This window comes from Pagrus pagrus (assembly GCF_965226575.1).
Source record: "Pagrus pagrus genome assembly, chromosome: 20".
Lineage (NCBI taxonomy): Eukaryota > Metazoa > Chordata > Actinopteri > Spariformes > Sparidae > Pagrus > Pagrus pagrus.
In genome coordinates this window covers 15,269,896-15,286,166 of record NC_140207.1, presented here as the reverse complement: position 1 = coordinate 15,286,166, position 16,271 = coordinate 15,269,896, and the positions used below count along the sequence as shown (strand labels likewise).

The following is a 16,271-nucleotide window of genomic DNA, read 5'->3' as shown; positions in this document are numbered from 1 at the left end:
TATACTCAAGGTAGTGCTTTTATTCTTAACCCCCACCACCTGCTGTCGATGTTTCACATCAAGAATGGAATGGAATGGAAATGACTCATTATCTCTGACAGAGTGCAAAGGCTGAGAAACTTTTCAAATGAAAACTTTTTGAAAAACAGAGAAACTCTTCTTCTAGCCTCGTGATGACAGACTGTAAAGCTATCAGTCATTATCTGTTTATGAGTATCTACACACACACACACACACACACACACAGAATTGCTGTTTTAGAACAGTTACCTTTGTCTGTCAATCATTTCCTCAGCTCTGTTTGCATTGTATGCCATTAAAACGCACACAGACACACTTCAGAGAGGTTTGATGTCATTCTAGTGTGGCTTTTGACAATTTTTTGACCGTTATAACAATCTTTTGAAATCATCTATTTCCAATTTTATAATTTGACCATAATTTGAGTTTCCTGACCATGATTTTGCCTTACATTAGGGGTGGGCAGTATTTTGGTTTCATTATTGTTAGCGGTGTCACAATCAGCCACAACATGGATTTACCGTCATAAATGTTTTAGTTTATCAAAAACAATGTACTTTACTGTTGCTGCGATAAAGCACAGCTAGAGGGATAAATACGTACTCATAGAACTAAAGTTACATCCAGTTACTACTTGCTAATGCCGAATTTGATAACAAAACATGTGAAAGGTAAACAGAGCATCACAATTTCTCTGCTGTTGTCTGAGGGAATCAACACAATCATCTTTGTCTACTCCCACCAACCAAGGAAGTGAAGACCACTTTATCTGTGATTGAAATGTCCTCACAACAACTGGAAAACTCTTACAGGTAGATAGAATCACGTTTGACTGGATCCCTTTTATTATTGTAATTCCATGATCTGATACTGCCACCGCAAAAAGCAAAAATCAATTTTGGGTCATATTACACTCTACACTTTACAGCCATCTCCTTATCTTGCATTCTGCATTCACACGGGAATGTATCAAAATTGTCCGTCAATTAACCACTGCAAAATCTTTTGAAGGAGATTCTCCTTGCAAATGCTTGTTATGATAAGCAGAAGATCCCTTCCATTGCTTTATGAAAGCTGATCTGGTAAATATCATTTAAGTAAAATATCAGTTAAAGCCTCATTTAACATTACTTTGCACTGCTGTTTTTATTCTACAATTCGGTTTCTTTGCATACGGTTATCCCCCAGAGAAAGAGGTGAAGTGTGACCTGCTGCCTTGTCTGAAAAGAACAGTGCCTCCACGTAGATCAGAAGAAATTATTACAGCTTTTTCAAATGTATTAGCCCTATCAAGGAAAAATGAGCAGTGACAAATCAGACAGTTGTTTGCCGTCATCTAGTAACTACATTGATAATGAGATGACATGCAGGATGTGCCAGATTCTGCTCAGCAGGTCATTAATTCGTAGATTACTATGTTTGTGTGCTTCGGGACAATTATGGGTGCCCTATGGAGTTTTCTTGTAAACAAAATTTTTACTATCAGTGTTTCTTTTCTGAAAGCATTTTTTATGTCCTTGTTGTCTAACATGTTGAATGTTTTTGACTTCTTCATTAAACATTTGCAAGGGAATACTATTTATTTTTAAAATCCTGCATTGTGTATATTCATGTTTAGCGCTAGCAGTCTTCTTCACTGCCTTTGCCTTTGCACCTCAATCAATATGCTTCTTTGCGTGTTACTACCACCACCATCAGTGGAATAGCATCAAACTTGTGCACAATACAAACCAAAAGGAGAAACACATATAAAATCATTTCTCCGTAACACTATCATTGGTTAGGAACAGCATAAGGTAGTTGAAATCAAAGCAGCACGTTGCAATGACAGGGAAAGAATAAGTAATATAAGTTGAGAAACTAACCCAGTCACAGTCAGATTCTTATTTGTAGGCCTGTCCCGAATAACATTTTTGGGGCTTCAATAAGAATTACCCACAAACATTCGAAGCGTTGACAATGGGGGAGGGAGAAGGGGTCATTTTTTACCTTGCATTCGTTATTTACCTATATCAACCACTGTCCCTGCTTCGAATGTTTAAATGTCAACTTGACGAGCCTGCGAGTGTTGACCAGCTGTGAGCATTGTGGGCCGCTTGTCACAGCCACATGCTTGTGTGACCACATTTGTGCACACAGAGCAGAAATGCTCTTACAGTACCCACATGAATGGTAGGGGCAGTGTAAGGCCAGTATAGGGATGTGAGTCAGAGGTCAGTAAGTATAATACATCAGCATCAGTAGGGACCACAACAAGACAACAAGCTAATGTGTGCCATTTAACCAGTTCTCTGAAGGAGACCCCATACTTTTTCTGCTTTGTATATATCAGGAATTTATTTTATATCCCTTTTCATTAAATTGTCACAGGAGAGCACTTTATTCCCTGTATTAAGGTTGATGTCCTTGAGTGTGCAACTATACATTTTTAAGCTTCAATTGTCTGCATGTCAAATAGTCAAGAGCATGCTTCTTCTGTCATTTAAAGGTTGCTGTTCTTTACACAACTTCCAAAGATTCAGATAAAACAGGTCAAGCTTATTTAAAAGTTTGTTTTTATTGAAAGAGAAACTTTCTTAAACGTCTGCGGGGGCGTCGTTCTTTCTGTATCTATCATCATTCAATTTGTCTTCATCACAGTTAATGACAAAAGTGGGTAAACTTAACTTGAAAAAGATTATCTCTCCATCTGCACTCCATCCACAGGCAGTGAAGATAGAATTACTTTCATCCGCCCAATGAATTGCTGTCTGTTTGCAGTACAAGTGCCACAATTGTGTATACAACAGCCAAACCAACTCCATCTTCTCTTTCTCTTTAGAGCATTTGAGTTTAACGAACAGGCCCGGCAGAGAAGACTAATTCTGAATCCGGACGGTTATATGATATGAGCTGAGCGAGGACAGAGGAGGCAGTCGGGGGAGATGACCTTGTAAATTAACCAGCTATAATAATCCCTCCCTGCAGGCTTCAGTACCAACTCTTCCTGTCACTCACCCTGCTGTATGACAGATACATACGGTGGGCAGGCGATAATGCACATCCACACACACTACTAAACCTGCCATTTCAGCACTTGCTTTTTCATCTATCTCACTGTTGAGTTTGATGCAGAAAAGATGTATGTTCACATTCATGTAGACACACACAGACACACACACACACACACACAGCTGTGGGATATATTCTATAGCACCCCTGTATTGATGAGGTTAGTGGTGAGGATTAATGCCTGTCAGGTTGGGGCTTTGGCGCAGTACAGGAGAGGGCAAACGGTCACGGAGAGCGGTGAAAAGATTATTATCCTTATTATGATGCCTTGACGCCCTCCCTTCATCTATCAGTCCACCTCTACCCTTCCATCTGTCACCCTGTCGGCAGATCCACGCTGCTCTCTACACCTTGCCTGAAATTTGATTGATTCCCCACACAAACATCTCATTTTCTTTCTCTCTAGCTCCACTCTGTAACTCTTTATTCCTCCACTTTATCCTTCTCTTTGTTATTCTCGGTGCTCTTCCACTCATTCTCCTTTCTTTCCCATTGACAGTCTTGAATTATTCGCTTTTCAGCTGTGTTTTGATCTCTCTCATCAATCCTTGCTAATAGCTCCACATACCTATTTACTCCATCTGACACCTGTGCTTAAATGCAGAAGTGCAGGAAGTGCATATGTTCACACCAGCACATCGCAGCCGCATCCCCCAACCAGCCTTGATTACAAGGCTGACACTTGACTGGCTGATGGGTGATGTTCATAAACTTCAACTTCAGCAAGCTGCTCCTCATCAACAGATGATGAAACGAAGCAGTTGAAGTAAACACGGGCCTGTGTTTTGTCTTGTTGAGAGTTGTCTTCACTGATTACTTTATTGACTTGCTTGTTTGTGAGGTTACAAAGTGAGGGATCTGTAAGTAAATGAGTGACTGACTGAGTGAGTGGGTGACTGATGGCCTAGATGACTGAGAGGGTGCATGAGTGAGATAAGCAGCTTGATCCCACTTCACAACATCACACTCGGCACCTGTAAATGAGTTTTCCTTTGATCAGTGTTGCGCTTTCCAGCCTCTATCTCTCCTTTGCTCCCCCACTGCTCTACCTCTCCCACAGGTGATGAGGGGGCCCAGGGGTAGCACATCAGAGAACCTGAGACTGCCGCATGCATGTATGTGTGTGTGTGTGCAGATGTCTGTGTATGTAAAGGTGGGGACCTGGCTACGATGCCTCCAGGTGAACAACCATCTGGAGAGTGACAACAACTCAGACACTTACATCAGCTTATCCCACAAACAACATTAAAAATACATGGCATATTAAGTGAGGAACGATAAACTTACTACAAGCGTGTTTACCATCACACTGCGGGAGATCTGAGATCTGCCATTCACGCACCATCATCATCCTGTCAAAGCTTCTTCAAGTCCCATGTGCGCTGCTGCCAACTGATCAAGAAAGCTTCCCGATTTCTGACATTTACACCACAGCATTGCCTTTGGCACTTAAGAAACCACCTAAAGTCTGAAACTTTTTTTTATAAGTTTGACTTATCTAAGAGGGAAGAAATGCCGAAATCTGTCATAAGACACTATCGAGCTACATCATACTGTCAAAGTACATCTGAAATCTGCATCTTTATTACAGTGGTTGCAAAAAGGGGGCAGTCGGTTGGTTTGATTATATGATGCAATGCTTGCTTCATGACTCTTATTCCTGTATGACTGGCAATCTCTATAAAACAATCAGGACAAGGATATGCAATAGGCCCATAATGCATTTGTGTAAAATGTAATCCCTGCAGTGTAACCACATCATTTACCCTTTGCTGGTCTGGTCACAGTTTGAATTTGAAAATAGGATATTAAACTAAAAAATATCACTCTCCAAATACTGTTGAGGGTTGGTTATATTCAACAGGGCGTAAAGTGTAATATCTCCCCATGCTCGAAGCAAACGGACAATTTAGGCTGAGTATTGAAAAACGCTCTTCAATTTAGACATTGTTTGCACGGAAAAATTACAAGTGGGTGTTCAAATGCATTTCAAATCATATAACAACTGTAATTTACTGAAGAAAAAAATCAGGCAATGTGATTTTTTGATAGTATTGAGCAGATCTATAAAAAACTTAACCCATTCCCTTTTCATTTAACAGCATCGAAATACTTTTGATGAATGTTTAATAGATTTTTTCTTTCTTTAAACTCTATATTTTCATTCTTATCACCAAATAAACTAGGCAACCTTTGGTGTGAAATCAGATGAGGAAATTGTCTAATGCCAATGTTTTAGCTTAGTTGATAAGAATATCAAAGCAGTGTTCATTCAAATTCAATCTGATGTGGTTTTAATCACAAGTTTGACTTCAAAGTCACTGTGTTTCTTCCCTGATTGCATAAGTATGTGTATCACATTTTTCATTAATTAGTGTTCTTACTTTTTTCTGTTGTCGTTTCATCTTTAAAACTGTTCAGAACCAGTGATCCAGGCCACTTCTCTCCAATTTTTCCTTAATAAAAATGACTAATGCCAAACAAATTCAACACTGTTTCGTTCTACGAGTAATACTGTTTATGATCAGTTCACCAGATTTAAAAGAAAAACGTAGGATACAGGTTGAGATGACACTGTCTGGTTTAACTGCTCAAAGTCAGCTTTGCATATTTAATATATCACAGCCAAGTAGCACCAATGCTATGCATCAACACATCTCATAAGCAACACCCCGGGGAGTCTGGAGCTCTACTTCCCTCCACATTTTTGCTCTTTTAACGATGAGCCTTTTTTGCATGTTTCTGAATTCTCTGAATATCTGTTTGTCTTTTACTCTGATAAAGGGCCTTGTAGTATTCACAAAGAAGAAGAAAAATCACACCGATTTTATATCCTCTTATTACCAGCTACAAAGAAGTGGTTGCAATCTAGTTCCTTGGTTCATAAACTGCCAGCAAACTTGTGACCATCAGTTTGATGATGTGAAAGTGACTGAGCACAGTTCTTCACATCAATCACCAAATTGCCCTTGGGCATGACTGTTACTCCAAAACTGCTGAAGTGGAGCCATTCAGTGAGCTTGTATTACGCAACAAGTACTGTATGTTTGAATATGAAGGTATAGTCCTGTGTCCTTTTCTGTCTTTTCCACTGAATACTGTGTTCTTTTCAAACTAAACGTACAGTTGTAGTCAAAAGTTTACATACATTCGTAAAGAACATGTATGTCATGGCAGTTTGGTTCAATAATGAATTTATTATAGGTCTTCTGAAAATGTGACTGTTTATATTAAGTGGAAGCTTAATGCCATTGCTTATGTTCACATAATTTACCAACCCATTATCTATAGTGAATGTATACATTTAATGAGTCTGAATGGATGCGGCATCCTTATTAACATGAGACTTTACAGTTGCTGTAACAGTGCTTTCAATAGGATTGAATGTCTGTAATAAACACAAATTGTACAGTTAAGTGTATGTGCTGTGAAAGCTAACAACCTATGAAGATAATGAATGAAATACAGACCTTTAAATTACAATATAGCTCTTACGCCATCACATCATCATTTTCGGGTTTGTCTGTGAAGCTAAATGACCCCCCTTTCAGCTCGTCATGGAAATGCTTGTTGCTTGTGTCAGAAATTCTACTGAAATTTCTCATACAAAAATTGTTTTGCCATTTAAATGGTGCAATGATGCAAAAAAAGAAGAAAAAATGGTGTCTCCGGGGCAACAAGATCATGCTGCACATTTAGCCTACGAAAGCACTGGAGGTGTATTATTCTCTTTGTTTGGACTATAATCATTGTTCAAGTCATACAGCCTGGAGTTATTAAAAAAAAAAGAAATACAAAAAAAAAAAAGAAATCACCCCTGCAGAAAGGCACATCATTTCCTGCATTCCCCCCCTCAAAAAAAAAAAAAAGATGCCATCTTTAACTTCATTAAAACACATCTCACAGGAAATGTGGGCAGAGGGCAGGGATGGGGCATTTTTAATGACATGGAAGCAATTAAGATTTTGCACAGTGGAGGCTATGTAGACTAGAGAGCACATTCAAAAAAAAAACAAGAGGGGATGCTCAGTGCAAACCAATGAAGACTGGACCGAATATGATATAATGTAAAGGGGACTTGTTTGATCTGTGTTACAGATGTGTGAGATTCTGTATACCTTTACTCCAGAGGATGTTTAGGTAGTCCTTATCCAGAGGCTGGTTCAGAATGATCAGACAGATCCTCTGCTTGCCTGCAAAAGATGATACAGTGGAGGGGAGAAGGGAAAGGTATGAATCATACACAATCAGATAAAGACACAGACAGACGGATGATGGTGCACAATCACCACACAAACCACATCACTATTCGCATGTTAAAAAATACCTTTCAAAATACAGGTTGGAGGCTGTTGTTCGTGGGACAGAATGTGCTAAATAAGGAACAAAATTAAAACAATGGCGTGATAATGAAGTCATTATTATGCTCCACACGGAGACAGCAAAATAAGAGGGAGGGTGAAAAACCAACCAAAACATGTCTAGATGTCGAATCGCGGTTTTGTGAAAGTTCAGAATGTTTTCCCTCTTGATCCAATTAAGCTGTGAGTGGTTTGTTTGCAACAGGGGAGGATAACAAAACATAACCAATGTATACATAATGTGTATCCAAATTAGGCAACAATTTCCCTCCGGACAGTAACTCTCCTCATCCAGGGTCACAAATGTCAAAGTTTGGGTTGTTTTTGTTTCCAAAAGAACTCTCACACATTTCTCATCGATACTTGTTTGATTACTTTGACCTTGGTGACACACCATCTGTAACTACACGACAACAGAGGGAACCCTTTCCAAAACAGCACAAATGAAAGTTACCTGCCAACCTATAGCTTCTCTCTTTTCTCTCAGTGTACCTCAATGCTTCTCTGTCAAAGTCTCCGTCCCTGGGTGCAACATTTCACAAATCTATTTCCTCCCTCGCTCCCCCCATCCATCTTGCTTTAAACTTTTCTTTTGCTCTGCTGCTAATGCAGATCCCCTGACTAATAGTCAAGAATTGTCATTTTTCTATCTGTAGAAGATGAAAAAAAAATAATGGAAAACTCTGCATTCACTGACAAAGTACAAACAGAGCTCCTAGAAAAGCCTTAATGGACCAAATACTCAAGCTTTCTCTCTCCTCTCTTCCCTTCACCCTCACACACATTTCATTACTCATTTATCTTTTCTCTTAAGTCTTCACTTATGAACAATTTCAGACATTTTCAAAATTGTTGCCTTTTGTAGCAAAGCCTAACTGTCATAGTCAAGCTTAATCAACACTGTGTGAACACAATGTCGTTTTCCCTCTCTTCTAACCTGTATTTTCAGAAGACCGAAACATGGCACATTTAGCAAAGCTTATATCTTTCCCAATGCACCTTTCCTAATACATCATAAAGGCAGTGGGGGGCCAGAGAAAGCAACGGTGAAGAAGAAAGAATAAGAATATACTTCAGGCTTCATGAAATTCTCACTGCAAAATGTGCATCACCTTGAGTCCTGAAATTAAAAAAAAAAAAAAAGTATCTTTTTTGGATTTATACCCTCAAGAGAGGGCATTTTGGCTTGGCTGAGAGTGTGGAGAATAAAAAAAAAAATGTCGTTTAGGTTTGTGACTTTGTTGCAGCATCGGCTTGATGTTGTTAAAAAGTTCACATCACTGGAAGGTCATATCCAATACGAAAAGTCAACCCCAGCAGAGTATGGTAAAAGGAAGAGGAAGGTAAGTGAGGATAAAGAGGAGACACTAAAGAGGAGGAAAAGAAAGGAGGACACAGGCAGGGGTAGAAGAGAAGGAGGAGGAGGAGAAAGAGGAGGAGGAGCAGGTTTGTCAGTCTTGTCTCTTAATTGGCTGGAGGTGTACAGAGAACAAAAGACAAACTCAACCAGCCGTGACTTTTCAGATAACCCAACGTCACACAAACACTCATCTCCCCACACACACACACACAAGGAAGGTGCACGGCCTTTTGTGCGCTCTGTTCAAAGAAATGTCACCTTGAGATTCTTTTAAAAGTACCAGACAGCATAAATACCACAACACACACACACGCATACAAAATCCAAGCACACAACTTAGTACATAGACATTCCAGGAATAGGCATTTATAATTAAAATAGCAAAATTTAAAAAGCTAACCATGCACACTTGGGATTTTAAAATGCAGACATCCAGGGGCTATTTTTATATTCTCCAACAAGAGTCTAGATAAGCATTTCCTGCAAGAGATTAAACTAAAGAAGCCATAAAAATATACTCTAAATTCATATAATGGAGGGAGGGAGTGTTTAACTACAGTTGGGAGCAAGATTTTAAAAGTGTACGATATAGGGAATCTCAAACACGTATTTTACCTTTGACAGCAAGTGACAGATTTATCCACTAAATTAAATTATCAGCAGGATGTGTGTTGATGTGTGTTTGTGTGTGTTTCTGCTCTGATCTGTTCTGCAACCGTTTGGCGGATTATTTGAACACCCTGTGAAATCCTTAGAATAAATCTCAGATTTCTACAGTGAGCAAACCCAAGAGTGCAGCCTGTAATGCTTAGCTAACGTGTTTGAGTAAACATTTGTTTCAATGGATGCTTCACAACTGCTGATAGCATCCTATCAGGAGTGAGTGTCTCTTGACTGATGTTGGCCTTTGTGTGCTATTGATTTTAGAGCTGTACAAGCATAGAAAATCAACATTGTTTCTGTGTTCCTGATCTGTGTAGATCACAAACATGTGCGAGAATGTCAAGAATGATCAAACATATGTACATACAGAACAACAATTACAGTGGTGATGGTAGTTTAACAAGAGTATTAATGGATCAATAGAGAGAGAGAGAGAGAGAGAGGAAGAGAGAAGCAAAGGCAATGGGAGAGAAGAGGGCAATGTAAACACAAACTATATTATTATAAATATATGGTATACTTGATAAATGACGAGTATCAAAATCGTTGGACTAAATGGTTACTGTAGTTGCTCAATCAGGTTGTACAAGGACTTGTAGTATGCTCCCTTTCAGAAACTTTTTTTTTCTTTAATTAATTTAGCTTAATGTTTGCTCTTCATCAGGTACAGAAGGAGAAACCTGACAAAGAGCCAACCTGGGCTCAAGATAGGCTGAAAAAATGTTTTTGATGTGAGCATTCTACAGTGCTGAGAGTCCTTTCGACACAGATACAACCACAATTCCATAAAAAGTTTTTTGCACAGAAAAGTGTTTACCGACAACGGTTTTATGAAGTATATATTTACAAAAATCAATGAAGCATATGAGGTAGAACATTAAATATATTGTCTTTGTGCTGTTTTCACTGGAGTATATGTCAATGTATATTTATGTTTTCACAGCATCCCAACATTTTTTGTAATCAGGCCTGCCGTACCTACTTTTTGGACCTGGATATAAAAAGATCAGCCCTGTTATGTTCAAGTTTGTCTATACAAAAGAACAGATTGTGCTCAGATGGGAACCAAATGCAATCTGAATCACCATATGCAGTTCAGACTTGGGCAGTCTGCAGTCACAGATCACAGGAAGATCATTATTGATTAATCTGCTGATTATTTTCACTGTTAATCAATAAATTGCTTAGTCTGACATGTCAGAAAATTTAAAAAAAGGCTCAGCACAGTTTCTCAGAGCCCAAAGTGACATCTTCAAATTGCTTCTTTTGTCTAACCAACAGTCCAATACCCAAAGACAGTTCATTTACTCAATAAATTACAAAGAAAAGCAGAAAATCCTTCCATTTAAGAAGCTGGAACCTTCAAATTATTTTCCATTTTTGCTTATTGCAAAGTCATTGCTTATAAATCACTTTCTTCCCTAATCTTCATCAAAAAAGTTAATGATAAACAGTTATTTTTCTTGTTATTGACAAAACAACTAATTATTGCAGCTCTAGTTTTTATCAGTGTTCGTATCAAGTTGTCATTTAAATAATCTTAATTTTAAAACGAAGTTACAATTAATCATTTCGTCATACCTTCATTTCTAACAGTTTATTTTCCATGAGAATTCCATGCTCATTTCAAATTACCTCAACAACCCTAATAACCAATTCTTGGCATAGCACCTTGCACCTTTTCAGATTCTACTCTGTAAATGGGTAAACATAGACAACAAGAGGTCAAGTCGGGTATTTCTCCATTAAACTAGAGTGCGGGTCAGTAAAAGATTCTTCAGCAATCCAACAATGTAAGGTTGAAGGAAAGTGGCTGCACCAAACTCCAACATTTAAATAACTCCAGGAATGCAGCAACACAGATTGCTAAGATATATTAAAGAGGAGATTTTTCAAGGACTTCAGATTCCTCTGTATCTTGTCAGCAAACGGTATGCTTAATGTCTCTTTATGAACCAGGCCCATCTGTGATCACTGTATGCCGAGGAATCCAGGAAGGATGAGAGAGGCAAAAGTTGACACTGCTGAGCTTTCTGGGGGCACCATGTTTGTTTATCACTGCTAAGCTCTCTATTTATATCTTTCTGTGGGTGGACAATATTTCTATCCAGTGTCAAAGTCCCACACGACAATTCAATTTGGACAGAGTGTATCTGCTGCTACTCAACCAATGACAGACCCCTTTATTTTAACTTACAAGCTTGTAGAGCAGGAATATGTTTCATGTAAATCACAAAATTAGCTCTTTAAATTAGTTGGAAATAACAAATGTTACTGCAGGTGTAATACTAGACAGGCGTAAAAGATGGAGGGAGCTACATCTGCCTGCTGTCTCCTCTACAGGCCAAACTGTTGTACGATCCCGTTGACCTTTGCAGCTCTGTGTAAAAGCTGCCCTTTGGCTCAGATCAGCTCTCCTTCCTCCACACTCACACACACCACCTGGGAGCTCACATAAGCCTTGACCTGACAGTAGTGGCTAAAGGCAGCTATAACCAGCTTCCTCCTCAGGTTTGGAGAGCAGTCAGTGCTCACCATCTGGAGAGTTTGTTTTTTTACAGCGCATCGACAGATACAGAACATGTTGCAACAGAATGAGAGAATAAATGCAATGTTGAAATGTAATAAATGTGCATGGGGATTTTCTTGTCAAATGTCTGATTAAACCTGGGTTTCTAGTACTGTGTTTGAACAAAGTGAATTTATATGATGACAGGGAGCAAGATTATTTATTTGTGTGTGTTTTTCTCAAAAAGCAAACACATCAAGGCCTCCTTCAGTAAAGATTCATTATGTCTGAGCCTAACAAAAGAAGACACAGTGAAGTGCATCTCATACATATACACACTGTTGTCATGAAAGTGCCAGTGATTTGTTTTTGAGTTTTAATTCCCCCAAGACAGTTTGTGTGTGTCAGAGCGAGGGGGAGCAGCAGAGAGAGGAAGACAAGTGTGACAGTGACGTGAGTAAGAGATGTGTTTTGATCAGACGCATACAGATTTGTCTGTGATTGCGTGTCCCACACACAAATGTGACTTGTGTGGGTGTACACACCATATGTGTCTATGCATGGACTTGCCTATTTGATTGATTGTGTGCATGTGTGTTTGTGTCAAGGGAATGTGTGTTTGAAAGACAGTACCTGAGGGCAGCAGGCAGTCCAAAGGCGTCAACTCTTCATCCATGGCCTGGTTCCACAGGAGCCCCGTCTTCAGTCAGCCGACTCACCTGGAACTGAAGAGAGGAGGACAGACACTGTTGCTACTCTTCTCACTTTTATTTTATTTTTTTATTTCCTCCTTTCATTCTTTTGTTTTTAACCAATCAAAGAAAGTCACTTCCCTTTCCAACTTGCCTCTAATCCAAGTTTATCACCAGTCTCCCTCTGGGCTAATTATTCCCCCTGAAACAAGCAAACTGAATACAATCTCTAACATGCACATGTGAGCATGATGACACTAAGGCTGGTTGACTGGGTAACTCAAGACACAATAGTGACACTAGGGCTGCAGCTAAAAATATATTGGCTGTTGTTTAAAGAAACATTATGTAACTCTTTTTATCTTAAAATAACAGCTTCTCAATCATTTTGATGATACAGTGTCTTGTATTAGGGTGAAATGTGTCTCTGTCACAGTCACTCCGCCTTCCTATCACTTGTCTATGCACTGTGTAACTTTTAAGTTCTCATAACACTGTTATGACTTAATGAGTTTTGTTCGAAGTTAGCCCCTTCATTCTGTCAGACAAATTGTTACAGACCTGGGACTTGTATTTATGACAGTGTTGTTGTACTTAGTGGGGGGCGTCAAATGCTGATTTCTACACAATGTTGATATATAGTCTGGCATATACTTCCCAGACCTTGTGCACAATATTTTCTTGATTAGCCATTTGGTTTATAAAATTGCTGTAAATGTACTTGGTGACCTCCTTAAACTTCTTGTTTTATTCGACCAGCAGTCCAAACCCCAAAGGTATTCACCTTATAGATATTGCATTGGAAAAGGATGTAAATGCTCACACTGCAGAGGCTGGAACCACAGAATGTGTTTTTTTTTTATTAAAAAAGTGACTCATATCATTCATTTATTATTAAAATGGTTGCAGATTGATAACCTGTCAATCAACTTATGATGAATCGACAGATGGTCGCCGATATAATACACATGGCAATTATAATATCAACACACAGACACTTTTGTACAGTCATCGCTCTATCTGCTGAAAGGGAAGCTGTAAAGCAGCAAATGCTGTCTTGAAAGTAATTAGATGTAATGAAAATAGAAGAATAATTCATTAATCAGTTGACAGAAATTAAATCAGTGACTATTTTGAAAAAGTGATTCATATAGTTTCATTCATCTATAACTAATGTTTTATCAGTTAGTTCTCAAGTCAAAATACCTACTGTAATATTTGCTGGTTCCAGCTTTTCCAATGTGTGGTTTTAGCTTTTCTGTGCCACAAATGATAGTAAATTTGAATATCTTTGTGATTTGGACTGATGAAACAGCAGGCGATTGGAAGCAACATTTTGGTCTCTGCAAAATTCGAACTGTTATGATTTATTGAAGAAAATGATTGACAGATTATTAAAAAAATGAAAATAATCAATTGCTGCTGCCCTAAACCTTCTCTTTAGTAAGCAGGAATCTATCATACAATCATTCGCTGCATTATAAAGAGCTTCAAGTTTGACTCAGTTTTATGGATAACTGAGATTAAACCGTAACAAAATGTTTCAGAATTAAAACTAAAGATACACTCAGAAATGCTGTGTATCAAGTCTAACAGTAAACCTGAAATTAAAATTGCTACAAAAAATAATATCTGAAATAAACTGTAAACAACCGTTCTACATTTAGAAATCCTTCTTATGCATATCAGTCTCAACCAAAACTTTTCAAGCCATCCTTTAGTCAAAACTGCACAACATTCTGTCCTTTAATTACAACGAATTTCTTCCACCACATTTAAAACATACATGAAGAACAAAAGCATAGAACAAACATCATGTACCATATCTAGCAACACAGCTAACAGAATAAAGCAAAGACTAAGACTGAAACAGGAAGCACTGTTCACAGCGGTCACAACAATAACTCCACCTTAGCTGAACTTTGACAATGATGTCAATCATTACCTTACACATACTAACCCAGTGGACTATATTCATTCAAAAATAAATAAATGAACTTTAGATGCCATAAAGTGGAATTATGTAATCTTTATATTGCCTTCACCTCTTCTCTGAATGCACATTTCCACAACCCTGATATAAATAACATGAACTGATTATTATTTAATTATAACTTAAGAGTAAATCACTAAGATGTGCTGCCATGGGTATCAACAACGCTGTCAAATCTCACCTAATGGATGAGCACAGCCCCCTGATGAATATGCAAAATGTAATGCTGCTGGGCTGGCTTTACTACAACTACTACCAGTGACTGGTGTTTTCCCTCCGGTATTTATCCGTTCTCACAAATACCTGACCACACTTTGAGCTGTGTTTAAACGAAAGCAGCTGACCCATAAGCTCCTTTTCTTGGTAACCGAGCCGTTTTGGCAACAGGGCTTGTGAGGAGTGGACTTCTTACCGGTGGCTTCTCATTCACTTTCTCAACACTTGAACGCAGCTAATGTAGGAGGAGACGGCGGAGCGATGAACCAGGCTGCCTCCCGTTGTTCACAGATGAAAACCGTACAGTTCGGACAAAAACAACGCATATGGCGACAGTATGTGTCACTGCGAGTAAAGCGACATCACACGTCAAAGCCGTCACTGCTGTATTATGTAAATATTTAACGAAAACCCACGGCATGAAGCGTCTTCCGCCATTGATAGTGTAAACAGTCGAAGAGAGCGTAAGGAGCTCCCTGCAGGGGAGAGGACTGGCGGGAATTTGTTACGGGGACACCTAGAGGCCAAAAGTGGAAACGCGTTTGCTTTTTAAATCGCTCCAAAGCAGAGAATTCTCAAAGGCAGCACCAGAGGTTTGTTTTAAGGAGACTCTAGGGTTTCTCCACTAAATTGAGAAATAGTTTAATTTCACTCCCAGGTTCATTCTGTGGAAATTATTGTAATACGAGAGAGACTACTGCAATCACTGCTTTCATTCTTCAGAGTAACCATCATCACGTGCCCCATTACAACGTGGATATTGAACAGATGTCCAATTTAATGTCAATCAACAAAACAGCAACTTAATTCTATCAGTACAATAAAGCTCACAAAACAGGGACAGCTGTCCTAATGTGGTTATATTTGGGAGCATATGTCATCCTTAACATTTTTTAAATGTCACGAAACCTCTCAAATTTGTTGTGTTTAAATTGATGTATCAAATATTAATCTATATTCATCTACTAATACTTTATCAATGAATTGGAGTAATTGGAGTAAAATATATTCTTTCTTTACAGTAGGTATAATGATTGACTGTGCCTGCTGCTAATCACTGGAGCCAAAATTTAGTATTTACCTAATTAAGTGACCAATTCATGGACTAATTCCTATGATATTTAGGACATGAATGAAAGAAATGTTACAGAAAAAGAAAAAAGACAAAAAATGACTGGTTCTGAGATTAAACTACTGATTTTTGGGTAATCTAATGGTCCACAATCAATTATTTATCTCTCACACACACACACAAGCACACTCACGCTCACTTCACTTCCTGCAAACAACAGCTGGACCCACCAAAAATGCAGCCACATAAAAGAAATATCACACATACTGGACAATCACACACAAGCAAACAACATCATGAGCGCACACACACACGCACGCACACAAGCAGTGG

General features: G+C 38.6%; 1 protein-coding gene across 1 annotated transcript in view; it reads right to left on the bottom strand.

Moving 5' to 3' along the window:
* tpk1 (thiamin pyrophosphokinase 1) overlaps nucleotides 1-15,339 on the bottom strand; it is a 69,735-nt gene extending 54,396 nt beyond the window's left edge. The window contains exons 1-3 of the mRNA XM_084341016.1: nucleotides 15,063-15,339; nucleotides 12,599-12,690; nucleotides 7,191-7,265 (exon numbers count right to left, since the gene is read on the bottom strand). Of these exons, the coding sequence (XP_084197142.1) occupies nucleotides 7,191-7,265; nucleotides 12,599-12,641 (118 nt within the window). The 5' untranslated portion in view covers nucleotides 12,642-12,690; nucleotides 15,063-15,339. The remainder of the gene's footprint in view (nucleotides 1-7,190; nucleotides 7,266-12,598; nucleotides 12,691-15,062) is intronic.
* Nucleotides 15,340-16,271: the final 932 nt, after the last annotated feature.